We start from the raw sequence: 21451 nt of genomic DNA, 5'->3' as shown, positions 1-21451 counted from the left end.
AACCAAATAAAGTTTAGATGAGATTAACTGGGAACGTTTCGTGATGGTTTACACGATTCGATTAAACTATATTCAAGGTGATTTTCCCATAGAGACAAAGGTAACATTTGTTATTGAAGAATAGCCCTGAAATCACCTCAGCTGCAAGTTAAGACCGAATCACACGTAACTGGATATCCAGTAGGAATGTCTTAGTTGGCGCTGGACCGGCTACCTGACTGGAGATGATGACTGCCAGTGGTTTTGACGACTACACCGTGTTCTAACTGCAACTGGCTTTCTCTGATATATTCTGTGGACCAGCCAATCAGAGGGAAAGTTTGCTCATGTGACGATAGCGTAAGAGTTTGGCAAGGGGAAGATTCTTCTTGTCTGGTTTCCGAGTGTTTTTGTTCACAGCTCGATGAAAGACAAAACACAGAGATGACGTGCATTCATGTTCAATAATATTTAGCAATTTATCAAAAGCGATGAGATTTGTACGCAACAAATGTGATTAGCCGTTAATAAAAATCCTTATCATTACCAGTGTATTAAATGTTTGACAAATTTACTTGAACAAAATAATTTTCATGAATGAATACTGCGAATGTATGAATTTGTTGAGTTCACAATGATTACCAAATTTTCTATCGAGTGAATTTCTAGCCCATACTTTCCTTTAAATTCTTTTTATCTCGGTGTTTAATAATAGCGGTAGTTAATCTCCTAAAACGTTATTCAAATCGCTCAGCCATCTTTTTAGCTTGTCTGCTCTGCGCAATATCTTGTGGGAACAAAAGTCCACCGACAAGTGTCGTGTGGGCGAAAACTAGTAGAAGATGAGCCAGTACCACACAACTAGTCCAATTCCAACTGGAATATCCAGCAGGACATCTAGCCTCGTGTGATCCAGGCATTACAGACGTTCGAACCGAAATAATCTAGGACTATATTTTATGGGACTTGCTCTCAAGTCGACCTCCATTACCAAATCGGTGGAGGTTAGCGGGATGAGTCTACCCTAATGAAAGTTGACAGGAGGATTCACTCAGGCACGAGTAGACCTTCTGAAGAGACTCGCTGGCTGGCTGGCTGCTGCAAACTCTGCTCATACACGGCTCAGGGCTTGGGAAAGAGGTACTCCAGTTCCCGATGGTTCCACGTTGCCAACTTTTTTTCCCCCTTCAAGAGGTGCTCGGGACGTCAAATCCAGACGGAGGGAGAAAGATTCTAAAGAGGGGGTTGGAGGTGAGGAAACTCGATGATATTTGCGATACGGACTACTCAGCCTCGTTCCACCGTAAGCGACCGTTAACTTTCTTTCTCGTCCAATTCACTCACTCTTGAGGACTCTCCCCTATCCTCGAGGATGCAGAGCCAGCCACTGTATCACGCTCGAAACAAGATTCGCGCTTATCCGTGTGGAAATGCAACAATCACGTTTCTTGGCCATCTTTCCCCTAGAACCACCTCCAGAAAAGACAATCTATATACTGGAGTGACCCGTTCTCAGCAATGCAACTGACGTATCATCTAATTAGCACTGAGGCCACGTGAGCGGTCATTCCCAATAACCTACTGTCAGGGCAAAAATATTCGCCCTCTGTTTACGTGCTCATAAAACATCTATACCTACCTGTATCAAAGGGGGACATGCCCATCTTCCCCCCCTCGAACTATGCCATGTATTAATATGAACCTATAAAAACCTATGACATGAAATGACATCGACGATATTTTCAGATATTGCAAGAATTTCGATTTTGTGCTTGCGTTGAATTGAATCATTGTTTTAAGTGCACTTTATGCACATATAGGCATATCGGGACTGGACCTACAGTTTAAAATGGGATCAGATAAATGATCTTCCTCCGGAGGACTGGATCTGGTGGCGTCACGCTTTGCCATTGGATTGAAACACGAATATCTGGGGTTGAAATTATGCAGCGACATCTCTTGATTTTTATGCAAAACGGTCTGGTTTAGAGGTGAGAGCGAAACTGCCAGTTACGCCTCTCAGCGGTGACCTGCAGAACTTCTTGCGGACAGTAATTCACAGCGAGGATGGTTTCCTACCTGAGTTTGATATCTGCTTATAACACGTTTATCTACGTTTTTACTTATCGTTTTCTTAATTCCTGGTCACTGGTGATTTTCTGAGGAAGCAGAAGAACTTTTTAAATGTTCAGTAAGGGAGTAAAGGAGGTTCATAAGGAATCAAATATCGAAGTTGCAGAAATTGAAATGAGTGGAACATGAAGTCACTTACCTTGTACGCCTAAGAAGAGGGGAAGAAACGGAAGGAGGACCCCCCACACTCCGAGCAGGGCCCCCCTCATGACTGAAGACCCACACTCGTACTCCTGAAAAGAAAAATAAGAAACACGAGTTAAATGGTGTTTGCGGAATAACAATGTATTATTTGTAATTTTTGTAATTTAGCTTCTCTTTTCTGTTCAACTTTTAGTTTACATGAAATACATATAAACCTAGGTATTAAAGTAAAACATAATAATTACAATTTAAAATTCTATTGCACGTCAATTTTACGTATTCAACAAATGTTCTAGAATTTCCGATTCTATAGCTGACATGAATGTATCAATTTAATCATATAAGATATAGGACAGGAATGGAGTTGTAATTACATGAACACACACACACACAAGACAGTTCACTTGTATAAACTTATACATGTAAAAAGGAGCACCTCCCTGATGGCGTAGTATGTAACGTTGTAGCTTTGGGGTCCAGGGACCGATATCCGGTGGAAGTACAGAGCGTGCCTCTCACTTTAAAATGTAGGTCTATCCGTACAAAAAGTGGACTTGCAACTCGAAGGTAAAAAGGTAAGGTTACTCGTGCTCATTGCAACAAGCCATAACTTACAAAGGGAGTTTCTTTAAGTAAATCCCCACCTGTATACATAATCTGAGCCATTTGTGGACGTGATGAGATGTACGCTCCGTCCGCCCTTACCCCCAACATTGCCCCCCCTCCCCCCGTTCTGTTTATTGGAGGCTGGGGAATCCCACAAGAGTTGCATGCAGGAACAGATGCTAGAAAAGTTCTCCACCTGAACTCGCGAATCGATCCCGGGTGTCTCGCGTGGCAGTTAAACGCCTTACCGACTGCATCACCGCGGCTGTATATACACTGGCACGGAGAATAAAAGTAGTGGTTAACGCTGTAGCCTTGCAATCAAGGGATCGATCCCCGGTGGAGCCACACCACATGGTGGTTCGGAACCCATTTTAAACTGCGGGTCCAGTTCCGATAGTCTATCCGAGACTGAAATTTGACCAACTTTTTTACATAAAGCCCAAAACCTTACAGTTCCACACCGAGAATGGGTAGATTTTCATTCGCTTTCCTGCCACTTTCGGCTAATAGCGAAGATAAGGATGAACTGTAATAAGATGAAAGATGAAATTGGTGAAAGCACAATCACAAACACACATAGACAGGATACAACACGGGCCGTACAGAAGATTGTAGTGGATTGTAGTGGCCGATGGTTCCAGACGTCTAAGCTTCTGCAAAATGCAGTACAGGGTGTTGTACGTGCAAGGGAGGTTGGCAGTTGAGTGTCTTTAAAAGGGTCACCCCCTATACATTTTATGTGGTAGTGAGTATCTATTGTCTCCTGCGTGGTCGAATGGTTAGCGCTCTCGCATCTGGTGTGTGCGGTTCCGGATTCGATTCGAGGCGGGAGCGGCATTGACCCAACGTCGTGAAGGCAATTGGGGAGCTACTTGAAAATATGAAGTATCGTGCTTCGGTCTAGAAAACCAGAAAATAGCGGCGACGGGACTCGATACGCTAGCCACGCGTCAACCAATGACGCGGCTCTGGCGGTGGGGCCATTGAAGTGTCTATTGCTTCTTTAGCTTTGATTGATTTGTTGTATTAAGTTCACTTTATGCACAGGAAGGCTAATCGGGTCTAGACCTACAGTTTAAAGTGGGATCCGATCCACTAAGGCATGTGCCTTCACAGGGTATCGAACCCGGGACCCTTTGATGACAATGCGACGGACGACGTTACCACTAAGCCATTGGAGAGGCCTGTTGCTCCTTTAGCCTACGAGGACTTGTCCCGAGATGTGTTTCTTGACAGGTGCCCGACACAACACAACTACATATGTAAATGCCGAGGACTGTATTTCATCCTCCAGCAGGTTGACCACCGGAAACCCGAGCCTCAAGTTCCATTCCAGCCAGTCCACACGTAATGAGATTGTGATCTGAATGCAGCAATCAAACTACAGATGACCACGGGAGAAGGGAGGCGTGCACAAGAACCTTCAGGGGGAGGGGAGATTATAGAGAGCGAGTATTGGCGAGTCTGGAAATCCCTTTTCCAATAAATTCGTCTCCCAAAGTTATTACAGCGCGTTAAAGCTGGAACTCCTTTTTATGTATACACGCGAGCGAGTTATATCCAGTGTACGAACAATGCAGTGCATTATTCCGGCCACAGCCCCCACTTTCCCCCCTTCGGGAACGCCGCCAACTCCCCAGTGTTCTTCCAAACTGCTTCCAGCAACGAGTTGCTTATTCTAGCCTCGGTTGGTTAAGCACAGCTATAGCATGGGAATACGTATTATCGTTTTTATCCAGGTTGGGTACTAGGAGAGGGTGGGGGTGGGGGGGGGGCAGGAATACAAACAGCAGACGGGAGGGAAGTTTAAGGTAAACAGCGGTGATAAGGGGGTGGAAGGGGAGGCAGAGGGGATACGGTGGTAGGTGCTGGCAGAACTTCCAAAGCTGCGGCGAACGAAAACCAACAGATCGTTTGCTTGAGCCCAGGGTGCTAGAGTCCGGCTGCTTTAATCGAGACCACGGACGGAGATGCGCATGCGCCAACATGACGTGCTAAGTGACAAAATATGGGTGACGGCAGTAAGTGTATTTGGGTCAGGAAGCTTCCGTGAAAATCGACAGCTCCCTAAAATACAATGAAGTTTCTTTGAGTTACTCTTTTAAGTCCAATTTTTGTCCAATTAGGCTAATCGAGACTGAAGCTACAGTTTCAAGTTAGATCTGAACGACTATGGGCCTCCATCGTGTATCGTAACCGGGAGTCTATGATATTGATTTGGTTCATTTTTCTTCGCTTTCCTGCCACTTTTGACTAATCGCGAAAATGAGAATGATGAAGGTACAAAGAACGTATATGCCTAAGCCGGGATTCGAATGTGGGACCCCTAGTGTCGAAGCGCGCTATGCTAACAGCTCTACCGCGGAAGTCGACCAGGAATATTTTGATAACAAGTCGAACGTCACAGATGCGGGAAGAGAGAAAGTGTATGTAGAAGGACGAGAGAGAGAGAGAGAGAGAGAGAGAGAGAGAAAGAGAGAGAGAGAAAGAGAGAGAAAGAGAGAGAGAGAGAGAGAGAGAGAGAGTAGGGTCAGAAAGATGATGAGATAGAATAATCGGAACCTGAGCTACAGTTCAAAGTGAACCGGACCATTGTGCAATATAACTCCTCTGGGGAAGCACACGGAATCTCTTGATTACGACAGCGCTATCAGTATGTCATCTGGAAGGCCCAAGAGAGAGAGAGAGAGAGAGAGAGACATACACCCAGACAGAACAAGCGAGATCTGCACAGCATCCGAATCGAAATCAACCCGGCAAGCAGTCTGCCGCACCCAACCGCCGAAACTTGCTGACAAATGGCATTTCTCGCCCACAGTGAAGGCAATGCAATCTGGGCAGGAATTTGAGGTTTTACTTTCCTCATTTCGCTTACCAACTTCCGCTCACCCCTCCCTCGACGTTATTTCTCATCCTTATTCTTTCCTCTTCCCCCTCCCTTTCAATCCACGCTTAGTTTCGCGCACCCTTGCGAACAATGATTCTTCCCCCTCGTGTTTAAAACGGGATTCTATTTGAGTTTTCTTTTAAAACAACAAATCCGGGTAATATAATGAGCCAGCGGTCTGCAGGAACGAGTAGGGTGAGAAAGTGTTGCCAAACTATCAAGGTATTTACTAAAGCATGCACCACAGCATTGTAGATATCCATACTAATCTGCACTATGCTATTCTAATTCGTCATTAATTAGCAATGAAAGTTTCTTTTATTTGTGTGTGTTACGACCTTACTTATTTTGTAACTTTGCAATTCCCTGTTAAAAGAAAAATTGATATAGTGTTACATTGAGTTCTTGTTAATGTCTATGATACTATATGTTTTATGGCTCAGGTTGTGACGCAAATATGAACGCGCCAATCAAGGCGTTGTTGAACTAATGTATTAACCTTTCTGTAGCAATCTAATGAGGTCAGCTCGCTTAAGACAACGGGCATTTATTATGGTGTAAATATAGATTCGCCAATCAAAGATTATGAATGTTTTATGAACTACCCTAATTGTAATTAAATAATGGTGGAACATTTAAATTTGTATATTTCCAAAATGTAAGATTTTATCAACGTTAAAGAAATAATTGTTAACTCAAATGAATATGTAAACTTTCTTTGTAAATTATTAATAGCCAAACTATGTATTTTTCAAATATCCATCTGTAAAAATTTGGAATATTGTAATAAGAAATTACCTAACGGCAGGTGTTCGAGGCTAGAACTTTGGGTATAAATACGAAGCAGTTTGGTCTGCAAGGAGGTCTGTTCTGGTGTCAGTCTAGGAAGAAGTGAACAGTTGTATGCCGCTCTTCTGTAAAACCTAGGTTAGCCGAATGGGATGCAAGTTCCAATTTAGGAAGAAGTGAACCGGTGTTAGCCGCTCTTCTGTAACAGCCTAAATTCACCGTCTCGGGTGATATTCCAAGTCTGGGAAGAAGTGAACAGGTGTATGCCGCTCTTCTGTAAAACCTACGCTTGGGCAACCCTAGTTTCACCTTTCTAGTAATTTTTAAATTATCTACTAACAATTGATCTCCAAGTTCCAGTTACGAGTTACCTAACCACTGGCTGTAAGTACTCAAGCGGTAAATAAACATTTCATTAAAACTTCACGACTTTGCTTGGATTTGTTCTACACCTACCCTGAAGATAGGTTTCAGTGTAGACCCTTAGAGCCTCATTCCTCCCGACTATAGGAGTAAAGGGTGAGGAAAGTTACTAGGAACGTAACATGTGCAGTAAAATTTAAACAGCAAACGCGGACGACCAAAGAGAAGTTTCCTAAAGGGAGGTTAGAATCGTTAAGTTGTACCCTAAATGTAACGACGTCTTGTTTACGTATCAGTAAAAAGTAAATATTTGGGGGGATGTGGGATAAAGGAAAACCACGAGAGAAGAGAATGAACCAGAGCAAGGAAGATAATTAAGGAAACCACACACAGACAAAGAAAGAGAGAGAGAGAGAGAGAGAGAATTAAGATAAGAGAAAGAAATAAAGGAGAGAATGAAAGAAAAATAAAGAAGCGACAGAAATAGACAATAAAAGGGAAATTAAGCGAGAGAAAGTTACACAAAGAAGAGATAGAGATATAACGAGAGAGACAGGAAAGGGGAAATGAACAAGACAAAGAAAGATAAGAAGTAATACAGAAGAAATAAAAAGAAATACAGAGACAGAAAAAGGAAAACTGACAAAGGGAGCGGGAGAGAAATAAAGAGGGAGGCAGAACAAGGAAAATAGGGAACTGAGAGACAAAGAGAAAATTAGAAATGAACGATAGAGACAGAAATAAAATTGAGGAAATGAGAAATAAAGAGAGTGAGAGAGAAACTTAATAAAGACAGAAAATGAGAAATAAAGAGAGAGAGAAAGAAAATAAAAAGAAAATGAGAAATAAGGAGAGAAAAGTAAAAGGAAAAATAGAGACAGACAATAAAAGGTAAATAAAGAAGCAGGAGAGAGAGAAAAAAGAAAGAGGGAGAAGTAAAGAAGATTGACTTGGTGTTCTAAGTCCACTTTATGCACAGTAAGGGGCAATTTGTTCTGGACCTACAGTATAAGGTGGGATCCGAACCACTATGTGCCTCCACCGGGTATCGAACCCGGAACCCCTACATTACAAGGCGACAACGCTACCACTGTGCCATCGTGGAGGCCCTAAATAAAGAAGAGAAAGGAAATGAAGAACAGACAGAGGAAAATAAGGAGAAATAAAGAATAGAGAAAGAACGAGCGCGAGATGCGGAAAAATGAAAATGAGGAAGTGGGAGATAGAAAGAAAGAAAGAGAAGTAAAGAAGAGGAAGGAATATGAAGAACCAACAGCAAGAAAGAAGGAGAAATAAAGAATAGAGAAAAAAGAGCGCGAGATGAAGAAAAAGAAAAATGAAGCGGGCAATAGAAAGAAAAAGATAATGAAATAAAGAAGCTAGAAATCAAGAAAGAAATAGAAACAATGAAACGGGCAGAAAGAAGCAAATGACATGAAAACGGGAGAGGGAAACATACAATAAGAAATTATCTACTAGATAAGAAGTAAAAACGTACAAAGATATGCTAAATCAAACTAAATATAATTATCTTCATTATTGTTTTTACAATCTAACCTTCGGTGGATTTTTCTTCACAGCAATAATTATACAATACGAATATGCTATAAAATAACCGATTACTATAGCCTGATATTATTATTAACGGATTGCCAAGATATATTTCGACGAATGCCCTGTAATGAGCTCACACACACTAAGGTTTTATAGAAGAGTCGAACCCACAACAGCTCAACATTCCACATAGAATTGCGAATAACTACGAACTAGATTGAAAGTCAACACGCGTTCGAATGAAAGGGTTACGCTACATCGACAACTGTTACCAAACGCCGCAATGAACAGTCTTAACTTGAAACCGAATTCGAAGTTAGTCGTTTACAAATCGTAGCTGCCTGCAAATGCAATCAATCTTGTCGCTCACACCTGCGCTGGTAACAAAACCATGTTCCCGTTTTATGTGAACGCAAAATTCGGCACAATTTTAGCTGTAGTATTTTTTTTTAACCTCTCCAAAAAAATAAATAGGGCAGTAGTGTCACGGGCTGCTAATTTAATAAATAATCTAATTAACTCAACTGACTCAACTGAGCTGAGCTTAGCAACGCAACATCGTAGAATCTCTCGCCTCACCTGCTGGGCGAATTAAACATTACATGAAATATAATACGGTCAGGATAAGTGCCTAACAGTCGGAGTTACCAAGAATAAACCTAGGAGGATTTGATTTTAAATACCTGAAATGACGTTACATAATACTACGGTGTTTCTGAATATACATATATATTAAAGCACAGATAAATACACATTACATCTTGCCCTCTTTCACTCGATCTCACATTCATTCTCTCATTCTATGGCATATTGCGACAATATGACAAATACAAAGGTTAGATTAATTACTACTTTGACCATACTCTTGCTATGTCTTGGCTACATTGCCTTTTACAATTTATCGTTTAGGATTTTAAGCATAAAGTGAATAATTGTTCCTTGTGCGAACCCCTTCTATCTTTTCTGAAGGTATAAATATATTCAATGAACTATTGTTTGCCGTTAACATTAACTCTCATCTTTAACATTTGATTACTCCGCCGGAAAACAGATGTCTAGGGATGCCATAGCACTGATTTAAGTTAAGCAATGATTTGATTTACGCAGATTCGCGGTAGATTGTCGTCATCTCTCTCACACACGCACATGGTTGGATCTTACCTTCGCTGCATTCCCTCTGACCTGGGTTGGGTGAAAGTGGTCCTACAGTTTTGGAAGGCCTCCCCACACTCCATCGTTGCACCTCGCGGTTATCCTGGTTGGCGAAAGTGGATCAGTCGGCGGCTCCATCTGGCCTCATCGGATCCTGGCTTCACTCGTTCACTGTCGACTCCATACGACAACTTGCGCAATAATAGGTCAGTTCTTCGCGGTCACTCGTAAGTACAGATACGTGACTTGGGCGACGAGACGAACATACGCGATTAGCCATTCGCGGTTTCACATGGATATCAAATGTTATTAACTTTCACTACTTAGGACGTTGTTTCGGACGATTGACACGGGTGGACGTGTCTGGCGTTATTCTCACATAACCACACGTATGTGCACGGATGCGTTGACGGCGAGGGGGAGAAGGATCCCCTGGTTCTATTCTGCTCTACTCCATGGCTCTGAAACACTCACTCGAGGAAAACAAATCCAGACCTCGAGTCTGCTTGCAACTCGCAGCTCGGTCGCGCGTAGCTCACACTCCGGTGGCGATTGTAGGCAAAACTGTGTAAAACTGTTCCAAATCATCCCTTTTATTCCAGATTTGAACGTAGTGACGCGCTACCCTCTATGATCAGGTGCTTGTTTATTGTTTCTGGTGCTTTGACCGTTGTCCTCCTATCCTGGTCAATGCTCACTCCGGTCCTTAACCTTTGGTAGCAGCCCCTCGCGCAGAGATTAGGCTAACTCTTCCTCCATTGTAGTCAGTCACGAAAAGCAAAGGCATCTCAGTAGGGTAGCTTCTCCCTTTCAATTCAGCGATGAATCTTTAATAATTCATAACTCCCGTAGTTCTGTTCTGATTAGGCTCAAATCTTGGAATCAGTACTTTCATGATGTGTTCTTCCGCTGGTTGAAATCTCATCAAATTCGGTCCATTGGTTTAGAAGTTGCATTTTTCTTGTTATTCCCATAAGAATGCATGTAAATTCGAATTCGGGCGAAAAACGGTGGTTGAGCAAGCTAGTGTTGGCTAAGGCAGTTCGCTAGACACCTGTATTCGCGACGGATATTAATAATACCAATTGCAATTAATTCCTACTAACGGGCAATTAGATTAATTACTTGTCACTCAATATTTGACCGTTATAACATTCCCCTCCTTTTAATTATGAATTTTTTTCAGAGCGAACTTGCGAGTGACAGGAAAAAATTCATACCACATATTAATGATATTTATTAATGATCGCACACATAGGCGTCTGAATAGGGACTCGAACCCTGGACTGTATAACTTTTAACTCAACATTAGAATGAAGTTATACTTTCTGCAATTGTGGCATAATTATGAGAATATAAACAAATATGATAAAGTATACAAGAATACAATATAAAGTACATTTTGACATCGAAATCCCAATGTATTACTACATACATACTAACTTTGGATACACCCTGTAGTTTTATACATATTAATGTGAATACTGAATAATAAGCTAAATAAGATAAGTAATTATTTGATTTGCAATTTGTTCCCTCTCACACATATGTTTGCATACTTCTTGCATTAATTATAAGAAAGGTCTACATTTTTTGCCTTTTAATATAAAAAAAATAATCTCTAATTTTCCTATTGTTTACTTTACAATCGGGGTGGCTCTAGTGCAATATTTTCTTCAGTGTCTCCTTTGACATGAGCCGGACTGGCAAAGGAGTCTTCTAGTCTTCCGTCGGGCCTTGAATATCGGTTATCTGCTCCAGAGATCGCTGTTCTTGACTCAGTCTACTTCGTCCAGGTTGGTAATCTGGGGAGAGTGAGTCCAAGTTACGGCTAGTAGACGGTCTATTCCAATCAAGTAAATTAGCACCAGTCTGTGGGGATACGACTGTTCTAACCGCATTCACAGCACGATTCCTCTCAACTTGACTCGGGTTGTTTTGACCCCGGCAGTGTTGCCATCTCGCGTTTACTCCATCTCTATCATCTCTGAAGTGTTGTTGTTGTGGACGGTGATTGCTGTACTGGCCTCGCTGGGGATAAGGGGCGGTTAGCATTTCTTTCACTCCGTAGTCCTGCAATGTGCTTTTCCACTCGTTGCTCAAAAACTGTGGTCCCCGGTCATAGAGCTTCCGTTTCTCAGGGTTGGAAAGAACTTCATATGCCTGTTCAAACTCTTCAAATATATCGAATGGCGGATTCCGCTGCTCTAGCCAGATCCTTGCATTCCCTTTGGGTAATTTTCGCATTAGCCTCAAGCAGTCTGTGCTATCGACATCGTACAACAAACAATCTTTCTTGAAGTCCCTTATGAACATTGACGGTAAAGCCTCGTCGTGATCGGGGCTGTACGTTTGAAAATGATCTATGCCGACCTTTGAGAAGATTCCGCGAGTATTCGACTCCGGGTTGGAAACACTGCGTGTCTCCTGCTGGGCGAAAGCGTTCAAGCTCGGTGAACTCCCGCTCCGGCCGATGACGTCACGCGCTGCTTGGCGATCTAAGGAAGTTGGTGCTGATTGACAGGTCAGCTGGTTGATCACGTCTGCTGCGACGAGCAAAGGAGTTGGGTTCGCATCCCTGGACGTCGTCTCCATTGTGACTACACTGTCGTTCATCTCTTGTTGCCCCTTTTCGCAATCCTTCTCCGACTGAAGTACTTTCTCCTTCATTCGGTCATTTTCGGATAGCAGTACTTGGAAACGGCGGTCCCATCTTTCTTCCCACTCTTTTCTTCTTCTTTCTTCCATTTCTTCCTTCTGTTTTCGGCGTTCTTCCTTCCTTTCTTCCTGCTCTCTCCTTTCGGCAGCCTCTATCTTCCGCCTTTCTTCTTCTTCTCTCTTCCTCTTCTGTTCTCTTTCTTCATCTCTGGCTTGGATATAGCTGATTAGCTGAGAGAACATGGCCTGCACGTCCATCTTCTCTGGAACTGGCAACCCTGTTACCGACTGATCTTTCCCTAGATCCTTATCAACGTTGCCGGCTGACGAAGCGCCTGCATCTGTAGAATTCTCAGCCCCTGGGCGGTCCATGGTATTGTTCGTTAACCTCTGGCGGAGACGAGTAGTTCTTTGCATGCCAATCTTCTTCTTCTTCTTCTTCTCGTGGCTGGCTATCGCCGAAGGAAAAAGATATCGAAATTCTTTTCCTGGTTTCTGGTTTCAGATCCCGGGGATCGCACCCCTCACCTGCTTCCGTGTCATAACGCGTGTCCTTTTGTCCTTTATCGTCCGAAGTTAATAACGCCCATTGTTAAATAAAATAATAAAATCCTCTAATAATTCTGCTATGGATAAATGCTATAGTCGCGACAAAGTATTTTCACTATTACACCATAAAAAACACACAAAATGGTTCTAGCTACACATCGATTGCATATTCAGTTAATTAAAATCACCGTACAAATGACACATTAATACTTTAAATGAACACGTCTTTATAGATTCTTATCAGGATTTTCAGTTACAGGTTGCAATTATTTAATTTTCAACAAAAAAATCTTAGTTCCCCCTTAGCGTTAAATTCTGGTACCCTGTCGTAGACATTCGTAGGCTGAAAACTCTCTTTAACAACGAGTATTAAATCCCTTGGGTAATAGACATAACTGATTGTTAACCATTACAATCAAACTTAATAAAATTCACATTGAGTAGATAAGCAACTAATTAGAATACTCGTGACCTCCAGGTTCCTTACTAGCCTGCCTGTAACATCGTTCTACGAGTCTAATTCCTATTTGCTTCCTATTTGCCTACTCTTCTATTTGCCTATTCGTCGATTATTTGGGCCTACTCTTTACACCCCTAAATGTCTATTCACATACTCGTCGATTATTCGGCGTACTTTTTTACTTGCCTACTCGTCGCTTGTTTGGGCAACTTTTATATGCCTACATATTTATTTGCCTACTCGTCGCTTGTTCGGGCACCTTTTTATATGCCTACATATCTTATTTGCCTACTCGTCGAATGTTCGGGCGCCATATTTTGTCACGTGCTGCTAATTTAATAAATAATCTAATTAACTCAACTGACTCAACTGAGCTGAGCTTAGCAACGCAACATCGTAGAATCTCTCGCCTCACCTGCTGGGCGAATTAAACATTACATGAAATATAATACGGTCAGGATAAGTGCCTAACAGTCGGAGTTACCAAGAATAAACCTAGGAGGATTTGATTTTAAATACCTGAAATGACGTTACATAATACTACGGTGTTTCTGAATATACATATATATTAAAGCACAGATAAATACACATTACATCTTGCCCTCTTTCACTCGATCTCACATTCATTCTCTCATTCTATGGCATATTGCGACAATATGACAAATACAAAGGTTAGATTAATTACTACTTTGACCATACTCTTGCTATGTCTTGGCTACATTGCCTTTTACAATTTATCGTTTAGGATTTTAAGCATAAAGTGAATAATTGTTCCTTGTGCGAACCCCTTCTATCTTTTCTGAAGGTATAAATATATTCAATGAACTATTGTTTGCCGTTAACATTAACTCTCATCTTTAACATTTGATTACTCCGCCGGAAAACAGATGTCTAGGGATGCCATAGCACTGATTTAAGTTAAGCAATGATTTGATTTACGCAGATTCGCGGTAGATTGTCGTCATCTCTCTCACACACGCACATGGTTGGATCTTACCTTCGCTGCATTCCCTCTGACCTGGGTTGGGTGAAAGTGGTCCTACAGTTTTGGAAGGCCTCCCCACACTCCATCGTTGCACCTCGCGGTTATCCTGGTTGGCGAAAGTGGATCAGTCGGCGGCTCCATCTGGCCTCATCGGATCCTGGCTTCACTCGTTCACTGTCGACTCCATACGACAACTTGCGCAATAATAGGTCAGTTCTTCGCGGTCACTCGTAAGTACAGATACGTGACTTGGGCGACGAGACGAACATACGCGATTAGCCATTCGCGGTTTCACATGGATATCAAATGTTATTAACTTTCACTACTTAGGACGTTGTTTCGGACGATTGACACGGGTGGACGTGTCTGGCGTTATTCTCACATAACCACACGTATGTGCACGGATGCGTTGACGGCGAGGGGGAGAAGGATCCCCTGGTTCTATTCTGCTCTACTCCATGGCTCTGAAACACTCACTCGAGGAAAACAAATCCAGACCTCGAGTCTGCTTGCAACTCGCAGCTCGGTCGCGCGTAGCTCACACTCCGGTGGCGATTGTAGGCAAAACTGTGTAAAACTGTTCCAAATCATCCCTTTTATTCCAGATTTGAACGTAGTGACGCGCTACCCTCTATGATCAGGTGCTTGTTTATTGTTTCTGGTGCTTTGACCGTTGTCCTCCTATCCTGGTCAATGCTCACTCCGGTCCTTAACCTTTGGTAGCAGCCCCTCGCGCAGAGATTAGGCTAACTCTTCCTCCATTGTAGTCAGTCACGAAAAGCAAAGGCATCTCAGTAGGGTAGCTTCTCCCTTTCAATTCAGCGATGAATCTTTAATAATTCATAACTCCCGTAGTTCTGTTCTGATTAGGCTCAAATCTTGGAATCAGTACTTTCATGATGTGTTCTTCCGCTGGTTGAAATCTCATCAAATTCGGTCCATTGGTTTAGAAGTTGCATTTTTCTTGTTATTCCCATAAGAATGCATGTAAATTCGAATTCGGGCGAAAAACGGTGGTTGAGCAAGCTAGTGTTGGCTAAGGCAGTTCGCTAGACACCTGTATTCGCGACGGATATTAATAATACCAATTGCAATTAATTCCTACTAACGGGCAATTAGATTAATTACTTGTCACTCAATATTTGACCGTTATAGTAGTCTCGTTTTTCGATATTGATCCCGTCTCCCGCTTTGTGTTCACAACGATGAATTGGGTCATCCCATTCTAATCATACTATTCTTCGTGCTCTGCAACAATGGAGCAAACGTAAACAAAACCAGTGACTTGTGTGAATTACACTGGTTGACATGGGTTTGGATGTCTCGCAGTTGACTGTAATCTCTGAATAATTTCACCATGCTGATTCCAAAAATGAAATCCATCTTTACACATGGTCTAGTTTTTTTTTTTTTTTTTTTTTTTTTCCCCAGAAAACAGCCTTAATTTCGCAATAAAATGTGTGGTTCGATTAATTCCCCAATAGATGGCTCTGTTTACCTGGTCCTAAAATATTTATTGTCTGCAACGAATTAATTTTTAATTTGTATAAATGGGTATGGAATTGTAAACATTTTGTGCACTGTCCATCTTCACGTGACACATTGGCATAAAAATTGCATGGACTTTAGTTACGTAAGTTTTATTTTCGAAATACCGCATAACAATTTATTTCACAAAAGTTCAAAATTCAATGTTATAATATGGTGAGTTGAATGAATTTCATGTTTTTTTCGAAAAATCACTGACCTAGGGAAAATTCCTAACGTGATGGAAAGAAATGAATGTTATTTCCACGATCGGTTTTCAAAATTATACTCCCAGAATCACCTATTGGTTTGAAAACATCAGATCTTTTCTTTCTCAAAATGTCGACCAGTATTATTCTCCATCCGCCGTAAGAACGAAGTAGATGTGAACAAATGCACGTGGCTTGTGAGAAATTTTACACAAGTTATAATACAAGGTCCTACTCTTTCAATATAGCAGCTAAGTTGAGTGATATGGTTTTATCACATGCACATACCCCGACGCGCAAGATTACTGCGCAGCTGTCATTCGAACCACCAATAGGATTATCCCAGAAGAAATTAGTTCCTTTCGTATGTCTTAGTTCTGGTATTTTGCCCAAGAATATATTGGTCGTAGATATGCAACTGTCTAATATAAGGTCTCGGAACTTCAATCAGGAACGTCGTTTTGGGAGGCCTGAGGGGGCACCGACCCCCCTAAAATTTCCCGTGGGTCTCGGAAAGTGTTAACTTTAAATTAAAGAAATACTTCAAATTATTTTGAAAAGTTGGCAGATAGATCACAACAGGTTTCACTCTTACTTATTGTACTGGTTATTATTATATATCAAATACGACTAATGTATATTAATGAAAACTTAATGCGACATACGGCCTTGTTCCTGCATCAAGCGGTTCTTGGATGCACCCAGCCTCAAGATAATGGGTACCTGGGACAAACCTAGGGGGCGTAAAGGCGGCCGGAGCGTGATGCTGATCACATCACCTCCAAAAATGTCCGATGGCACTGTGCAATGAGCACGGGTAACTCTGCTTTACCTTACCTAATGCACTATAGAGATTTTATGTGTGTGTGTGTGTGTGTGTCGTAATGAATATTGTTAATATATAGAAAACAATATGCAATTTTAAGACATATGAAGTTATACATATAAATTCAAATTTGCCCCCCCCCCAACCCCTAAAAACATAAGCATAGCCAATGGATTATTACAAGCCACTTGCATTGTTTACGCTGACTTGGTCCCTACAACAGATGGAGAATAGACCCCACTGCAGTCGCGTTTGACGCAGGAGTTGGATACACTGTCAAAGAAGTAATCTTCATTCCGAGACGTAAGCGTGCAATATTCCCGACCAACTAAATTCCTCATCGCTTTGCGGTCGGGGAAAATCTAAAACTGCACGCTGAGTATGACGCTAAGGGGATGCAGGGTTGGTAGGCAACGATTAAAGGCATCGTAATCCTCTTAGGGAGGGGAGGCTTGAGACAATGTGTTCGCAGGCATCAATCCTTCCTGCCTCCATTAGAGAACGGCGGTAACCGCAAGCCCTATTGTCATCAAATAAACAGATATGTCTCCCTCGCGTTCTATCGCAGCCTCCAGATGCATTGTATTTACGGGGAAACCTAATCAGGACGAACGGAGACAAGATGTGTAATGGCCTTTTATCTTTCTTCCTTCTTGCTTTTTTCTCCATGTCTCTTCGATCTGGGAATACTTCAGATGCTGGTGCAGATTTTCGGTTACGCTCGGGATTAACTGAAAGAAATATCTTCTCCAACCGTAACATGGGAATGGGGTTCTTTAATGCTCCCCTTGGAAACTCACCCCATCCTCAAGTTCAAGTAACGCCAGGGGGAGAAAGAGCTTTGCATAAGTGCAGTTTTTTCCTTCTTCATGTATTCAGTAGCCTATCTGAGCGTAACGTCGCTCTGGTGGTATTCTATAGTTTAAATAATCTACATATTTCTCGGGTTAGTTATTATCTTCGTCTATCCTTGCAAAGGATTGCATAAATTGTGGTAATTATCACATATTAATTACAATTAAGTGAATATTTTAAATTTTCTATCTTACCTTATAAAAACCTACGAAGAATGGTTTTCTGTAGCTACATGTTATCTCGACAGGAGCTCGAACCCAGGTTTTCTGAAATTCGAGTACGCAAGGGGGAGCTGACGGGGCTGCAGCCCTCTCCGAAATTTTGAGAAAATACAAAATATCAAATGAAATAATTCGGGTAAAAAACAAATTGTGAAATGCAAAACCCCCTTAAATTGACCCCCGAGCACCATTTTTATTTTTGAAAAACTTTCAGATGGAAAGTTAAAAATGGTAATTTCGAAATATCTCGCCTCCTCTCGAAAGGAGCTATGTATACATCTTTACAAATACTGCGTACGCCAGTGGTTCTTTGTGAGTCTCCCTTCATCAATTTCATAATATCATCACTCATCCTCATCTTCGCGATTAGCCAAAAGTGGAAGAAAAGCGAAGTAAAATAAACTAAATGAATCAATCAATATTTTATCTCAAATTGGCAACCACGTGTCTGTATTTGATGAAAGAAAACCAAACCAATACCCAATCAACGAACAGCTGGTACATGGACATTAGTAATATTTCCAATGAAGTACAAACTTGAGTTCCTGCATTTTCCGTGGAATTTGTATCTTAGAATCAAATTGCAGCCAAGGAAGTCATCTTGACTGATGCGAGGAACTATTTTGTTTAGCGAATTTATACAGGCGCGGGGACGCAAATCGTCCGTGGAGAGGAAGAATAGAGGAGCAGTCCTTCGCACGTCGCACCCGCCACCTGGCGTACACGAAAAGGCTTTCGGATGATAAACTAAAGTGACAAGAAAGAGCGTCGAGGTGAGAAAGGAGGGGGACTTCGAAAGAAGAACCCAATTTTGCAAAACAAACCGATACACGCGAATACAAATTGAAGAGCTCTCACACAGAGTGACTTATAAAGAGGGAGAGGAGGGGGAGGGGGAGGGGGGCGCATGTGCACGTGGAGGAAGCTCCTTTCAAACAAATAAGGTGCCATTACGGGAGACGACACATCAGAATCCTTCCCGTTTGCAGTTCCGTTCTCTGTATATAAACAATGAAAAAGTTCTGGAGAAAAGAGAGTGCGTATGGAGAATGGGGGCGGTAAAAAAAAACAGGGTGACAATAAAGAAAAAAGATGATATTTGCCGAAGAGGGTGGCGGCACTATGACGGAATTCGAAAAGATCTGAATAAAGATACCCTTTTTTTTACCCCCACAGTGCTGCCACTCCTCGAAGTGGAACTGGATAGCGAAGGTGCTTAGCGCTTGAGTGCCTATTTCCAAAGATAAATTGCACTTAACTCTTAACTTCCGATGGGGCGAACGCCTCCCCTTCCCCTCCCGGCTTCCGGAGCCAAACGACAGTGCCGCAGATGCAGTGGCGACCTCTCCCAAGCATCAAACTATCTTGAAGTTGGAGAAACACCTGCCTATCGCGCAGCGTGGAGGAAGTTCCCAATAACGACTAACGCGAGCCGAACCTCCGACGATCATTTCTCCTTTCTTTCTTTTCCGGAGAGAGAGAAAGTGTGTAAAATAAAATGATATAAAAATGAAAGGGAAGGGGGTGGTAATAAAGGGGAAAAAGTTTGAAAAGAAAGATACGACACAGAACGGAGAAATTGGAGAAGCCTTTCTCAAAATGAAACAGAAAAGATATGGAAGATGGTGTCTCACGCTCCAGGTCGTGAGTTCCATGCTACAAAAAACAAATGAGGCATTTTCTCCTACCGCGTTATAAACCAGCCAGTAAAAAGGGTAAGGTAAACGCAAAGTTAACACATAAATATAAAGTTATGTAAGGTAATAAAAATATTTAAAATGGGGGCAAAAAACAACAGAATCACTTCCAATTTTGTACCTTGCTGCTACGGTGAGCGCATAACGGTATTCCTCTCAGGTACGTGGGAGATGTTTTGAAGGACCGCACGGAAGTTTGATTCCGAAAAAGTACTTGTGCGCTTCACAAATTGTCTCCAGCCGGACTGAAGGGGCATCAGTACTGAGCCCTATAACGTTCTATTCAGAACGTTTTAGAGAATACAGCATGTTCACTGCTTACTGGAGTGCTGTAGGAAGAGGATTTCGTTCGAGCGAATAGCGCTCGAACAGGCAAAACGAGCGGTATACACTCGAAGCCTAGTAGTACACGTATAATATAACCTTAATATGCCCGTGATAGTGGGCCTTCAAATATGGATCGTGAAGTAAAAGACTAAGTGAAAATGAAACTTAAGTGAACATAGTCATTATCTCCATGTTAAAATGTAGTTTAATATATATTACCGATACAGTGATATATAAAAAATTAACTAGACGATTGTGGGCAGAAAGTACCAAGGCGGATATTTTACATACATGTGTCTAAGATTATTGTTACGTTTGAAAGTTTACGCATGAGACTGCGCAATATCTCGGTTTTGCGCGCATGCGAACAGTCAGATGCGCAGCAACCTGCGCAGAACGAATAAGCGCTCCGGGTGTGGAGTCTTGCCTTCAGGGTCTGATGCCAAACTCGCTTTGGGATTGCACTTCAAAAAATTGCTACGACTGTTGTGGAAATGGGGAAGTCAAAAGGTAAATTACAGAACCAACGTGCCCCATTCCTTACAGATCTTTCACAATACTCATTGTCAAGAAAACCATATATTGTGTTATGCGTTATGTGTTATGTCCGTTTCAAGAATCAGTGTACACATCTACACCCACGTGGACAAGACGACGACACCAAAGAGTGTCGCGCAAAGCGACACGACTCGAACCACATTTGCATAATTTACTCCCCAAACAGCGAACTCTCTCACTTAATGGTGGCTATCAATATACAGCACCCACTTAAATTACATATGGGTAACGGATGTACCAGAAAATGTTAAAAAAAAAAAAAAACAATTTCGCGAAAATTAAAAAAAAGAGATAGACAGACCATTACTGATCGCGTGAAACTGCACATATTGCAAATCGCAATGTTTATGGACCAAGCTTAAACTCATTTCCCAACATACGAGCTATGTTGATTGATATCCCTGCCTGCAAGAGTGGAGGGAAAGGGGGGGGGGTGGATGATTCGTAAATATGTCGGTTTTTCGCAATGTGACTGAGATAGCGTTCACATCTTTGCCGCCGGATACCTATCAACGTGCGCTGCAGATCGAATTTGCGCATGCTTTATGATTCGGAGATCCGGCACAATGTTTACAAAACCGTTCACATCTGGGAGGCAACCGACAGAGGAAGAAGGGGGGGGGGAGGGAGAGGGTGGACATTTTTAAACCGTTCCCCGCCAGTGTATACTTCCATTTCAATCAATACTCACTCTCTCGCTTTGCAATTTTTTTTGCTCCTGCCAATTTCTGTATTGCATTTCAAAATTTTATGTATGCGCTGTTACAAAAAAGAAATGGAGCAGTGTAGAGTTTCAATATTCGTTCTGTGTTGTAGCAGAATCGAAGAGTGCTCAAGGGTAACTTTAATCTCTTGTAACGTGATTGATCTGCGCCAAGTGTTGGGGGTTAAAAAAGAAATACATGCTCGACCAGGTCTCGAACCGGGGGGCCCTGCTTTCGTGTCACTTTCCGCTTTCGCTGTTATAGT

The 21451-nt window shown here is 42.0% G+C and overlaps 1 protein-coding gene across 1 annotated transcript in view; it reads right to left on the bottom strand.

Moving 5' to 3' along the window:
* Nucleotides 1–21451, bottom strand: part of LOC145996780 (uncharacterized) — an 892808-nt gene that overhangs the window by 788338 nt on the left and 83019 nt on the right. Inside the window, exon 2 of the mRNA XM_083133317.1 lies at nucleotides 2252–2345. Within this exon, the coding sequence (XP_082989443.1) occupies nucleotides 2252–2321 (70 nt within the window). The 5' untranslated portion in view covers nucleotides 2322–2345. The remainder of the gene's footprint in view (nucleotides 1–2251; nucleotides 2346–21451) is intronic.

Source organism: Lepisma saccharinum, chromosome 1 (assembly GCF_977018435.1).
Source record: "Lepisma saccharinum chromosome 1, izLepSacc3.1, whole genome shotgun sequence".
NCBI classification, from domain to species: domain Eukaryota; kingdom Metazoa; phylum Arthropoda; class Insecta; order Zygentoma; family Lepismatidae; genus Lepisma; species Lepisma saccharinum.
Note: the sequence above shows the minus strand (reverse complement) of the source record. Positions and strands in the feature narration are given on the sequence as shown.